The sequence below is a fragment of the Scardinius erythrophthalmus genome (assembly GCF_964197995.2).
Source record: "Scardinius erythrophthalmus genome assembly, chromosome: 2".
Classification (NCBI taxonomy): Eukaryota; Metazoa; Chordata; class Actinopteri; order Cypriniformes; family Leuciscidae; genus Scardinius; species Scardinius erythrophthalmus.
Window position 1 is genome coordinate 40,707,894 of NC_138222.1, and position 14,258 is coordinate 40,722,151.

The 14,258-nt window shown below is 41.7% G+C and overlaps 1 protein-coding gene across 6 annotated transcripts in view; it reads right to left on the reverse strand.

The window, feature by feature from the left end:
- Positions 1-8,590: 8,590 nt before the first annotated feature.
- The window catches only part of plekhg4 (pleckstrin homology domain containing, family G (with RhoGef domain) member 4), a 106,369-nt gene continuing 100,701 nt past the window's right edge, over positions 8,591-14,258 (reverse strand). For 3 of the 6 annotated variants that reach the window (XR_014029451.1, XM_081357111.1, XM_081357110.1), the window contains exons 35-37: positions 13,126-13,309; positions 11,098-11,199; positions 8,591-9,785 (exon numbers count right to left, since the gene is read on the reverse strand). Coding sequence is in view for 5 of the 6 variants with exons in the window: in XM_081357111.1 (XP_081213237.1) it covers positions 11,113-11,199; positions 13,126-13,309 (271 nt within the window). In the remaining variant the exon portion in view is untranslated. Of the gene's footprint in view, positions 9,786-11,097; positions 11,200-12,858; positions 12,893-13,125; positions 13,310-14,258 lie in introns of those variants that run through there. The other 3 variants (XM_081357112.1, XM_081357113.1, XM_081357109.1) reach the window with 3 other exon arrangements.

Consider the following 14,258-nt stretch of genomic DNA (forward strand, 5'->3'; position numbering starts at 1 on the left):
AATAAAAAAAAAAAAAAAAACATTTGCAGGTTTGATGTCAGGGAATGATTTTTTTTTTTTTTTTTTTTTTTTTTTTTTTGACAAAAAATAAAAGGTTGCATCCTGACAATCAACAAGTGAATTATCGGTTACTATAGAGTGACTTGTAAGCTGCTCTCAGTTTGTGTCCCTTCTGTATTCTAGGACTTTTCATAAAGGTTGAAAATCAAACAAGCGTCCAAACCTATCAGCCCATCTTAGACAATTATAGCGCTCATATTTGCTCACGATTTGCTCTCATGTGGACAAAATCAATTTAGGCAGGTTTCCTCTGTACTTCACTCTTTGGGTCAGACACGGACAACGGACACTGCCAGAGCAGATGCCGTTTGATGCTAACAAATCTATGAATTTGTATTGGTTTCTTGCCTTACAATTTTAATTTGGAAATTACAGTTGTTTTTGCAACTGTTTTTTTTGTTTTTTCATGAAAACAATTCAAATAAGATTTTTTTTCTTATCTTTTTCAGTCTTTGTGAGACACACAGCTGTATCCATGACTGTTAATTATGTTTGAAAGAGAAAAAAAACTGCTATGCACTATAAACCTGCCTACTGCCTATAAGAAAAAAAAAGGAAAAAAGAAAACCTTGATGCCTCTAGACTAGATGCTGTAGAGATGCTTCTTCATAGAGTAGTATGCCAGACAAGAGTTCTGTGTGTCAAGATGTGTCTGTTCATGCACAGAGCAAGCGTCTTAACGGTTTTGTGTGGATGCGCTTCTGTCAGTTTGTATCCAATGAATTGTAAATATTTGTTTTTGTATCTTTAAAAACCTTTGAATTTAAATGGTGTAAAAGCACACTGATAAATTAGGCTATGCAAGGATGGACAATATGATGGTGTGACATTTTCAAACATACAAATAGCAGGTTCGTTTGTTAGTCTTGCATCTATACTGTATGTAAGTATATATATTTTGTTGTATGTAAACCCTTACATATATTGACAGGTGTTTTTAATGCCACTTTTGACTATTTAATTTAAACTATCAAATATACATAGGAAAGCCTTAACTTGTGTTAAAATTCAATTTTAGAGAATGTGTGTCATATGGTTTGAGTTTGATTTAGGAATAGTGTTTTTTGAGAATCAAGACAGAAAAACAATCAAACAAACTGATGGGGAGTTCTGGGATGACGCAGGGTCCCACGATTTGCACCTATTTTCACTCTTTAGAAACCAAAGATGGAACAATGAGTTCCCATTTTACATGCAGATGACAACGCAGACACCAGAACTCTATTTTTGATACTTTGAAATGGATGTCATTCCTAAAGTTTGGGTAGCTTGGATGGTTTGTAAAATAAAAGTACAGGTTCAGTTGATGTTTACGGAGCCTTGTATTGTTGTTTCATGTACATTTTGTATTTAACATTTTGTAATTTTTAAGACTGCAGTGCTTTTTGAAATTATTCAAAGGGAACACCGTGCGGCATAGGCTCTTCTGAGGTAGTGTATCAATAAAAAGAATAAATGCCCAAATGTCTATTGTGTCAGTCTGTCATTGTGACCTGAATTCTGCATACATCAAAAATGAAATTTCTAAAAGGAGTGAAGAATAGGCTGCACACAATGGTCTTTCATCAGAATTTACTTCACCGCATTTTCATCACTTTTAAGAGCGGGCGCAGCCTTTGTAACTTGATTGTGTCAAGGTTTCCGGTCTCATATCCGCTTCCAGACAAGTTATTTTAGCTGTACAAAAATTTTCCGTTTTGCAGCTTGATATTGAAAACTGTTATTTGTTATGATATTATTTTAATTTATTATCGTAACCATAAACACGCTAGTTTGTAGCGCATACAAAATACCCTCAATGTCAGCAGAATACGAGAAAAGAAGAGCTGAAAACTTTAAAAAAGATAGAGGAAAAAAAACATGAGGGTAAGATATTAACCTATACATCAGTTACATTGTACACATTTTGCCATGATGTTATGTTTAAATAAGTTTCATACGAAATGTTAGGTAATGCAGGGTCCAAATATGAGACGGCAAGTTTTAAAGTTGAGACACACACAGATATAACGCATATTTTAAAAACTTTTTTGTATAAAATGTATATTTATTTGCAACAGTTATGTTAACAGCAATAATACGACATTTCTGTCGTAAGAACAGCTATTCAGCTGATGGACGCTGTGCTGCGTTGTCATGGGAACATCCCAGGTGAAAATAATGAGGAAATGACGTTGTCTTTCTATGCTCCCTTCACCAGTGCTTGGAACGGCTACATAATGGCACAAAAGTGCTCTGCTCACTCCAAAGTCCCCACTTCAAGGGCTCTGCCGTCTGCCCTTCGAATGGAGTAGGGCATAGGGATGCTCACGAGTAACAAGACTCACAGTTCCTTATTTCCATTTCAGAAAGTAAGACCAATTGGCCCGATTAGAATTGCTAGCGGGTCAGACTAGTTCTTAAGAACTTATAGCTATATGTTTTTGCAACCGGCCACAAACTGAAACAAATATAGAGTAGCTGATATTGCATGACTATCTGCTTCCAGTTTTGTTTAGTTTTTTTGTTTTTGTTTTCGCTTTGGTACTATTTTCACAAGTAAGGTGTACATTTTCAAAACACTTAGTGCTAATATCACAACAGATCATCAAAAGTGCATTTCCTCATGTTTTCAATTGTGGTCAATTCTGTTTCATCTATATAAATGTTTAATTTACAGTAGCTGCCTTTCATAATGCCATTATTATCAAACTTTTGATTTGCATCGCATCTCCTCTTGGTCAGTTTAATACATTTGTCTATTATTTAATCCAACTGATCTTAATGGTTAATCAATGAATCATTTGGTACACCTATAGTTCCCTTTCGTGGTCACTACGAATTATGTCAGTGACGACGAAATGAGGGTTTCGCATAGAAAGCCTATCATCTTCGAGATATAGAAAACGAGCCAATGGCAATGGAAATGCCTTGGGTCTGCGGGATTTGCATGCGTAACTCCGCCCTACCTCGTGGGTATATAAGGAAGTATAGTGCAGTATGTTTTCGGTTCGGAGCCAAGATCATCTCTTCACTCCACAAGCCATTTCTGAGTTTTCATCACTCTGTCTCATCCTCTTCGAGACGAGCAACTCTCCGGTGTTGGTGTGACGGCGATTTCAGAGAGTTCACATTGCCTGCTGATCTGTGCAGTGATCTGCCAGTGAGTGTGTTCTCCCTGTGCGCTTCAACATCCGCGGAGTTTTCCTCTCACAAAAAGAGCTTGCACGCGGCACATCTTTTTAAAGATGCCTCGTCCTTGCACTTCTGGTTGCGGTCGATCAGTTTCTGACTCTGATGGGCACAGTTGCTGTCTTGCGTGTTTGGTTGTTGATCACGCTAAGGCAGCGTTTGTGGATGAGTCATATTCCCACACAAAAAAAAAAAAAAAGGGACATGACCATTGCGATATTACGGTCAAGACTCAATGACCTCTCACGAGGGAGAGTCCCCTCATCCACACCCCGATCTACGGTCTCTTCTGGAGGTCGTACTTCGGCTGGTGGCTAGGGTGACGGTGTGGACTAATACGCCAACAATTCGTCCTCAGCCCACATCGCCCTCTCCAGTGTCGCAACCCATGAGCGCTCCGACTGAGCTCGGTGGTCCCTCTTCGGAGGCGCCCAGCGTTTCTTTCGGCACTCCAGAGGAAGATGCTATGTCGATCACAGCATCACAAGGTGGGTGTGAGTCCTCAGGAAGTGAGGATTTGGCTGTGCTGCCGCCCTTTGGTCGGTTCACCCGTTTCAGGGGAGTCCGCTTCACTATGGTCAGTGGCAATGCCCCTATCATGAGAGCAGAGGTTGCTACCCTACTGGCGAAGGGTGCGATCAAGACTGTCCCTCCAAAATGAGGTCCGGGTTCTACAGCCCCTACTTCATTGTCCCGAAGAAATCCGGTGGGTTACAGCCAATCCTGGACCTGCGCATCTTGAACCGCTCCCTTCACAGGCTGCCGTTCAAGATGCTCACGGCCAAATGCATTTTCGAATGTGTGCAGCCTCAGGATTGGTTTGCAGCGATCGACCTGAAGGACGCCTACTTCCATGTCTCCATTCTTCCTCGACACAGACCGTTCCTACGGTTTGCTTTCGAGGGGCAGGCATACCAGTACGCGGTTCTCCCATTCGGGCTAGCCCTGTCTCCTCACGTCTTTACGAAGGTCGTCGAGGCAGCCCTTGTTCCTCTACGGGAACACGGGGTTCACATCCTGTACTATCTCGACGATTTGCTGAACCTAGCTCACTCTCGAGACCAGGTTTGCGAACACAGGGACCTAGTGCACCTAGCTCGTCTGGGCCTTCGGGTCAACTGGGAGAAGAGCAAACTCTGCCCCGTGCAGAGGATCTCTTTTCTCGGTATGGAAATCGACTCGGTCGCCATGTGCGCACAGCTTACGAGCGAGCGCGCGCAGTCACTGCTGACTTGCCTCCGCCAATTCGAGGGCAAGAGTGCGGTTCCACTGAAACTATTTCAGAGGCTCCTGGGGCATATGGCATCCGCAGCCGCAGCAACGCCGCTCAGTTTGCTTCATATGAGACCGCTTCAGCACTGGCTTCGCAATCGAGTCCCGAGGTGGGCATGGCAACACGGCACGCTCCGAGTCCCAGTGACTCCAGGTGCCGTCAGACCTTCACCCCGTGGTCGAACCTCATTTTTCTATGAGCCAGAGTGCCCTTAGAACGAGTTTCTAGGCATGTTGTTAGTCCGATCAGACTATACCGCGACAGTAGCGTACATCAACAGACAAGGTGGTCTACGCTCCCGCTGTATGTCGCAACTCGCCCGCCACCTCCTCCTATGGAGTCAGAAGCATCTGAGGTTGCTTTGAGCCATTTATATTCTGGGAGACCTGAACTGTGCAGCCGACAAGCTCTCACGGCTTCGGCCTCTCCCCGGAGAATGGAGACTCCATCCCCGTTCGGTTCAGCTGATTTGGGATCAGTTCAGGGATGCACAGGTAGATCTGTTTGCCTCCCACAACTCGTCCCACTGCGACCTGTTCTATTCCCTGAACGAGGGCACGCTTGGCACGGATGCACTGGCGCACAGCTGGCCGTGGGGCCTACGCAAGTATGCATTTCCCCCAGTGATCAGGGAGGACGAGGAGCAGGTCATCTTGGTCGCGCCACACTGGCCCACCCGGACCTGGTTCTCCGAACTTGTACTCCTCGCGATAGCACCTCCCTGGCCAATTCCCCTGAGGAAGGACTTGCTTTCTCAGTGACGGGGCACCCTATGGCACCCTCGTCCCGATTTTTACAACCTCCACGTGTGGCTCCTGGACGGGACGAGGCAGCTTTGAGTACCCTACCACCAGCGGTGGTGGCTACCATCACTTCCGCTAGAGCATCGTCCACGAGACATGCCTATGCGTTGAAGTGGAACCTCTTCGTCAACTGGTGTTCTTCTCACCATGAAGACCCCCAGAGATGCCTGATCAGTGTCGTGCTTTCCTTCCTGCAAGAAGGGCTGGAGCGAAGGCTGTCTCCCTCCACCCTGAAAGTGTATGTTGCCGCCATTGCCGCACATCATGATGCAGTCGAAGGTAAGTCCGTTTGAAAGCACGACCTTGTCATCAGGTTCCTGAGAGGAGCAAGGAGACTGAATCCTTTTCTCCCTCCTCTCGTACCCTCTTGGGACCTCTCAGTGGTGCTAACCCCTCCCTTTGAGCCTCTGCAATCAGTGGAGCTTAAGTTCCTGTCAATGAAGACAGCGCTCCTGGTTGCATTGGCCTCCATCAAGAGGGTAGGGGACCTGCAGGCATTCTCCGTTGACAAAGCGTGCCTGGAATTCGGGCCGGCTAACTCTCACGTGATCCTGAGACCCCGGCCTGGATATGTGCCCAAGGTTCCCACCACACCCTTTTGTGACCAGGTGGTGAACCTGCAAGCGCTGCCATCGGAGGAGGCAGACCCAGCCTTGGCACTGCTTTGTCCAGTACGCGCCCTCCGTGCTTATGTAGACAGAACGCAGTGTTTCAGGACCTCAGACCAGCTCTTTGTCTGTCATGGTGGGAAGCTGAAGGGAAAGGCTCTCTCCAAGCAAAGGTTGTCTCACTAGATAGTGGACGCCATTGCTTTGGCATACCAGCAGCAAGGTCGACCGTGCCCCCTTGGTGTGACGGCCCACTCCACCCGGATTGTGGCCTCCTCTTGGGCTCTAGCGCATGGCGCCTCGATGGCATCTGCAGAGCTGCAGACTGGGCGACACCTAACACATTTGCGAGATTCTACAATCTCAGAGTGGAGCTTCTTCTCAAGTACTTGCTTCAACCAGCCGGTACTAGATTCTGCTCAGGTGTCTTCGCTTGCTCGCCATTCCTCTCCATGGACGGGATACATACGATATATTCCTCAGGTGAGCCTAATAAGCCCTGATTTTCCTCCAGCACTGTTGACGTCAACGCCAGAGTTATGCCACCGGCAGCTTTCGCATTGGCCAGGTGCCTCCATGTGCATGGTTCCCACCTTGGGCGACCCTCACATGTGTATTTCCACTGTAAGCCTCTCTGAGGATGTGTCTTTCCCTTGGCAAGCCACCTTGCCACCCCTGGGGTTGAAATATTCCACCTGCGGCTGGGTACCCTAGTTATTCTCCATATGCAGCCCCTCCGGGTCATATGTGTATTCTGTAAGTCCCCCCCTTCGGGCTGGCACTGATTGCATATTTCCGCTGAGATATGCTTCCCAGTGTACCTTGGTATTCCTGTGTTAAGTAGGAGTCCTTCGTCCGTGCCAGTCTCACAACATGGATCTCAGACTTACGCAGGGCACTGGAAGACAGACGAGAGGTGGCGTGATTAGACTGGGAACCCCCATTTCGTCGTCACTGACGTAACTCGTAGTGACCACGAAAGGGAACGTCTCGGTTACGTATGTAACCCTGGTTCCCTGAGTCACTTACGTCTCCCTGCCACTTCCGCTGTACCGCTGGAAATGCCCGAGTTCAGTCTCGGCTCCTCAGCGAGAAAACATACTGTGCTATGCTGGCGTACTTCCTTATATACCCACAGCTAGGACGGAGTTACGCATGCAAATCCCGCAGGCCGCTTTGCAATTTGTGAACATAAAGCAGGATAGAGTACAAAGGAGAGGAAACAGGCAATGACTGTATAACATCAGATTGATCAGAGATGCATCAGAAGGGAGACAGATGGCATAAATATAGTGCATTACAGTATGTATGCCATGTGACACTGTAAACTGATTACCATGGTAGAGACTGCCACATTACTGTAACTCACTCTTCATCTGTAAAGGTCAACTACAGTATACAGTTATATGGCACAGTGAGAACATTTACTGTATTGCCAGCAAACTCTGTTCTAGCACCAAACCTCATGGCAGTTTCATAACTTCATCACACTTTTTGATAACACACGACTAGATGGATACTATTACAAACATTATGGTTTCAGTTTCATAAGTTATGTAAAGTAAGTGTATTGTCTAATGTGGCAACTGTAGCCTGTAATTATTTAAGCAACAATGGTGAATTGAAACATGTATATTGCGTTTGCTGTTGAATTAACTGATTGTTAAAAGTACTACACTGAAAAAGATCATACTGTTGTGTTTCGGTGATTAAGCCAAATGTTCTCATTACATATTACAATAATCTTGTGTTTGAAACAATGATTATGTGGACTGAAATATAACTGTAATTAAAGCATGGGATCAGGTTTTGAAAGAATGACTAGCTGTGTTACAAGTGTGATCAGTTTGAATTTTTGTACTAAGAGTTTTGAAAATGTACAGCTTACCTGTGAAAATAATACCAAAGCGAATAAATAAAACTGTAAGTAGTGATGTAAGGAATACTGTTTCTTGGTCCAAGCCTCTACTCGTTTTAACTGAAAATTATACCTTGACAGTAATTTATGAGCACTATTTATTCATATCACATTTAAAGAATGCTTTTAAAAACCCTGCATTCCAGAAACCAATATTGTAACAATTCGTAAAAGATTTGTCAGTCCATCTGAAATTTTAATATGGAGATTAAGGTTAGGATCATGTTATTTTCAGTAGTGTTACAGCACACCATGAGTGTATATTAGCACCATTTATTCTTGCTTTTAGCATCTGATTGATAGAACATGTTTGAACAATTTGATTGCTCAGTCTAAACGCTTCTCAACCACATGGCATCAAATATGAATATTTAAGATAAAAAATAAAAACCCAAAATTACAAAAATCAATCCATATCTTATTTCTGTTCACTCCTTCAACATTTTTTCCCGTAAAGAACAGGATATATGGTCGCCAGATTTTAAAAGTATGATTTCTAGGCCTGGAAACGTCAAATTAAACTTCACAGGCATTTTTTTACTGAATATAAATTGTTCTAATTATGCCATGGAATTATGAATAAATAAAAATATTTCTTTAAAATCCATAACCCTTATTCAGTAAAACTGGAAAAGTCATGTGCCTTTGTTGTGGACAGTGGGGGGAACCTTGGTGTTAAAAAGGTTGAAAACTACTGATCTAAACAATCACTCAAAGCTGGTCCAAAACATTTCACGTTACCACTTTGACATGCTGATGGTCAGAGCAATATCAATTTATTTGTTGCATATAAGAATCACATTTACACATACATACACATTTCATACATTTTAAGGAAAAATGCCCCTTCTTTCACTAGAGAGGTGTGACATTTTGTTCAGCCTGTATTGCACTCCGGGTAATGTAGTCATGAAATACATATAAAAAAAAAAAATCATGATTCAAGCAGCCTACCATCAGTAGAAAAAAAAAAAAAACTGACGTAGACAATTCCAAAACATTGCAAAGTCCAAAACAAGGTGAGACCACAGCATAGTTCAATCTGCACATAATCTCTCATGGGGTCAGACTGGGGGCAACAGAATACACACCTCTATCAATTCAGTTCCTTTAAAGAATGAGCAGTGAAGCATGTAGATCACACAAACAACTCATCTTTAACTTTAAATAAAAATTTCACTTTTCGAATGGATTAAACTAAAAATCAGTTCATGCAAGTCTATGGAGTACATACTTGGTCTGATCTCTATTAAATAAGGAATACGTCTGAAGGCTGTGTCAGTCCAATAGTGCAGAGGTACACTGGGAAAACCATCATGCTTTTTGTGGTCTTACAGTATTTTAAAGAACATATTTGGCTTTTTACATAACATTCCATAATGGCAATAAGTATTGCATTGCATTTTGTTTCTCTAGTGCCTAACTGGACTGCCCAACAGGAAGATCTCTTGTTCCATAAACTGATGGCTTGCAAGGCTTATAAGTTTGCTTTAAGGTCTTGAGTTAGGATAGAAGAGCTGTTGACATCAAAAGACAGGAAGAGTTTAGCATGCATGCCATTGATCTCAATTTTCCTCACACACATACACAAGCAGTGAGGCAGTGCTACTGAGATGTTTAGCTTGTGTGTATATAAACATATATACAGTGCTTCTGCGTCAGGTCCCCTCCTAAACTACTACTTTGTGTCAGGAACAACGGGACAACTGTCTGAAAAGCCAAAAGACAGGCAATGATGGAGAAAGGGGTAAGACAGGTGAAGTGTGGTCCTCCCTTAGTGGGTGTAGTGGTCACTCGCAGCAAACCAGGCGGATGGGATGGCCGGAGAAGGGAAGATTGGAGCATTCGGCTACAGCATGTCTCGCTGCTTTCTCACTGGGGAAGGTCACCAGTGCCTCCCCACTACGCTGACCACTCCAGTTATACAGCACGAGCACAGAGTCCGCCTGGAGCTACACCAAAACAACATTTAAAAACCGGGTAAATATTTACATGCATATATAGATATAGATATAGATATAGATATATACATATACAGTGCCGGTCAAAAGTTTGGAAGCATTACTATTTTTAATGTTTTTTTTTGTGTTTTTTTTAAAAGTCTCTTATGCTCATCAAGCCTTCATTTATTTGATAAAAAAATACAGAAAAAAAATCTATTTCAAATAAATATTCTTTTTTAACTTTTTATTCATCAAAGAATCCTGAAAAAAAATTATATTAGCAGCATATTAGAATGATTTCTGAAGGATCATGAGGCACTGTAGATTGGATGATGAAAATTCACCTTTGCATCACAGAAATAAATTATATTTTAAAGTATATTCAAATAGAAATCCATTATGTTAAATTGTAATAATATTTTACAATATTACTGTTTGTACTGTATTTTTGATCAAATAAATGTAGGTTTGATGAGCAAAAGAGGCTTCTTTTAAAAACATTAAACATAGTAATGTTTCCAAACCATTCCAGACACACACACACACACAGTAGTAGTCAAAAGTGATGCCCGGAGGGGATAATCATTTTAATGACTCTACAAGTCAAAATGAGGATTTTTTTTTTTTATGCCAAACTGTGCGGACATAATATTGCAGTTTCATTGCGTTATCACAAAAGTAATTCCAAGTACAACTTAACTTACAAATGAACAGATTTGAATAATATTTGAATAAAGGGAGATTTTGAATAAAGATCACTTTTGGCCACTATTGTATATGTTCCAGTGGTGGCATTTCTAAATAAATATATAGAAGGGCATGATCCCTCCACATGCACACACAGCACACAGAGTTCTATAGAGAGAAACAGGATTTGAGTTTGGATTAAACACCATTTAGCATTTTTGCATAAACCCTCCACACACAGAATTTGTCATCTTACAGTCAATCAAATCAGCAGAAAAGATATGAAAGTATATATACTTAGCCATTCATTAGGAATCCCTTAGGAAAAGGCAGGAGACTTGCAGCAAGTTAAGAACAATGATGACAATCAAACCCCAAACCAATAAGTCACATCGGAGAGAAAGAGCATTATTACAACAAGCTTCTTAAAACAGCAGCACACAGATCATTTAAGCATACTGGGAGTAAATTATGCATGAAGCAGAGAGTGAAGATTAATTTACACATATTCAAAAACAGAAGAGCATTACTGCACTGCAGTACCGATTGGAGGTTACCCCGGAGGTTAAAAAGTTAGCGTATTAGTCCATGCAGAAGCGGGGGGTTCGGGTCACGGGGCATGATGGGAGCTTACCTGGAGGGGCTGCCCTTACAGACAAAGCCACTCTTTAGGCTGAATCAGGCTCCGGCCCTGCTCACTCACTCCAACCAAGCTGCTGTAGTCTTCAGGAGCGTACTACAGCACAACAGGCCTCACGTTACACTCACAACAATCAGCACTTCAGCTACAGGTCACGCTAGAGTAGTATGCATTTCTACTAAGGGTGTCAAAAGATGCGCATTGACATGGCAGTGAAAAAAAATTAATTACAGTGTTGAATTGATCATCATATAAAAAATAAGATGCATTAAATTGATCAAAGATTTCCATTTTTAAATAAATTATTTTGACCTTCCTATTCAAAGTATCCTGAAAGATAATATTAAGCAGCGAAACCGTTTTTAACATTGATAATAAGAAATGTTTCTTGAGAATCAAATCAGCATTATTTCTGGAGGATCATGTGATAATGTAATAGAGAATAGAGAGAGTAATAGAGTAATGATGCTGAACATTCAGCTTTGCCACCATAGGAATAAATTACATTTTAAAATATATTAAAAAAAAAACAATATTTTTTAAATTGTAATAACATTGCACAATATTACTGTTTGTACTGTATTTTTGGTCTAATAAATGCATTTGTGTGTGTGTGTGTGTGTGTGTGTGTGTGTGTGTGCGTGCGTGCGTGCGTGCGTGTGTGTGTGTGTGTGTGTGTTTTTTATAGTGTTTGGAGATTTTTTTTTTAAAGAAATATCTTCAATATTAAGAATGGTTTTTGCTGCTTAATATATTTGTGGAAGCTGTTAATACTTTTTTTTTTTTTTTTTAAGGAATCCTTGATGAATATAAAGTTCAGAAGAACGGAATCTGACATGGAAATGTTTTGTAAAATAAATGTCTCATTTAAAAAATATATTATTTTACATTTTATTTATGCATTTAATTGTATATAAGAATTAATGTATCGAGAATGTGGGAACTTTAGTGGTATTCATTGTCAGAGCACATATTCAGACCCCTAAGTCTACAGTACGTTTGAAAATGTAAAAACTAAATGTAAACAAAGTACTGGGCATACTGAAGTTTTCGTTAAAGACTAATTCTTCAAGTATTACAGTTCATTTAAAAGGTTCAAACACAGGTCTGAAGCATAGTGCCTTTTATCATTCAGAACCAAAGTAGTGACACCAGTGTATGCCCAGACATTCAACACACCACCCAAAATTCACTGCACTGCGGAAAAAAAGAGAAGAACCGTACGCATCGTACAGGGTTGCATATAAGATGTTTAAGCATGAATGCACTATATAGAAAGAAAGAGGGGGGCCTGCAGACCACCTGCCAAAAAAGAAACACTCCCCGCACACAGAGTCCCATAGTGTGCATTTTGTATCAGAGGTTAAAAGCACACTTGGAGGGTGGACTGGGCTCGGATCCATTTCATTGGTTCAGCCAGGAGTCAAACCTGAACTCAGCATTTCACACACGCGCCACTGTGCTACGCTTTGTGAACAGTGTAACACGCACACCGCTCAGGCAAACGCACACCGCTCAGGTAAGCGCACGCCTTAGAGGAGAGCGCAGGTACTCTGCATGCCGAAGACAGTTGCACTACCATTCCCACCACACATCTGGAAAATCTCCATGGCTAGACATTAATATACTGTGTGAGAGAGAGAGGGAGAGAGAGAGAGCACACACAGACCCGTGCCCAAAACAAAGCAGCACTCTTTTCCACCTAACCATCTGTTATAACCCTCTTCCCTCCTTCTCTGAGTGCAGGTGTCATACCGTCCTCTGAAGTCTCCGCCTAATCGGCTGTCAGCTAATGAGAGGACAAAATGTACACAATGATTCATCATAAAACACTATGCTATAAAACACTACAATACAAACGAAACTTCTCAAGATGTCTGTTGCTTATCCAACAGAAGCAGGGTCCTGATTAAGTCTCAGGTGAGAGGTGCACTGCTTGGGAAACCCTAGTTTTTTTTTTGCTTGTTTTTGAACTTGAGAACCTTAATGAATGAGTGAGTGAGTAGTGGAATGAAGAGTCACCTGATATCCCTGAAAGAAGCTGAGGATGTCTTTGACCCCGGCGTTGTACGGCAGACCCTGCATTCGCACCAGTGCTCCGGGCTGAGGGGGGAGGAGGGCAGGGGCAGACTGGGCCGCCACAGCTGCCGCTACTGAACCCGGCGGGGCCGCAAAATAACTCATCGTGGAGGGAGAGACCGGTGGACTATTCAACAGTGAGAAAAAAGGTTTTAATCGTGGAAAATAGACTTATGAAGTGATAAAACAAATTACATTATAAAACAGACAGTTTAGAATTTGAATTCTGATTGGAGGAGCTACATTTGAAGCTGTTGTAAAACAGCTGATTGATGTATACGTGACCACACATTTTATGTTAATGTGTGAAGTTGATAAGTAGCTTGGCAACTGTTAAATGGCACAGTTAGACGAATGAACTACACTACCATTCAAAGGTTTGGGGTCACTTATGCTCTCAAAGGCTGCATTTATTTGATCAAAAAATGCCATACGACAGTAATGTTGTGAAATATTACAATAATAATAAAAAAAAAGTTTTCTATTTTAATATATTTATTCCTGTGATGGTAAAGCTGAATTTTGAGCATCATTACTCCGGTCTTCAGTGTCACATGATCCTTCAGAAATCTTTCTAATATGCTGATTTGCTGTTAACACCATGTCTACACTGGATGCAACAAAGCATTTGTCCTTTGTGTCAGTTTGCAATTACAAGGTTAACAGGTGTTTTTTGAAATAAGATCAATTTCTCTTTCGTGAGATTACTTCCTCTTCTTGGCCAGGTTGCGTTTCTCCATTTCATAAATCCTAGGGGCAAGGCTTCTTAGGGGTAATTTTTTAGGGGCATGATATTTAAATGATGATTGTTTTCAGCCGCCACATTTATCAACATACAGTCATTTGTACAATGGGATTGGCGGCACACAAATATTTCATAAATCACATGTGAACCCTGTTGTAAGATGATTTCTGTGCTTGGATCTACGTCGGATTGATAAATGAGGCCCATTGTTTAAAGTCGCGTCACGCCGCTCGCATCCTGTGTAGACAAGGGGTTAAGAAACTTTTTTAAATTTTATTTCTTACAGTTATCAATGTTGAAAAAAGTTGTGCTGCTTAATGGTTTTGTGAAA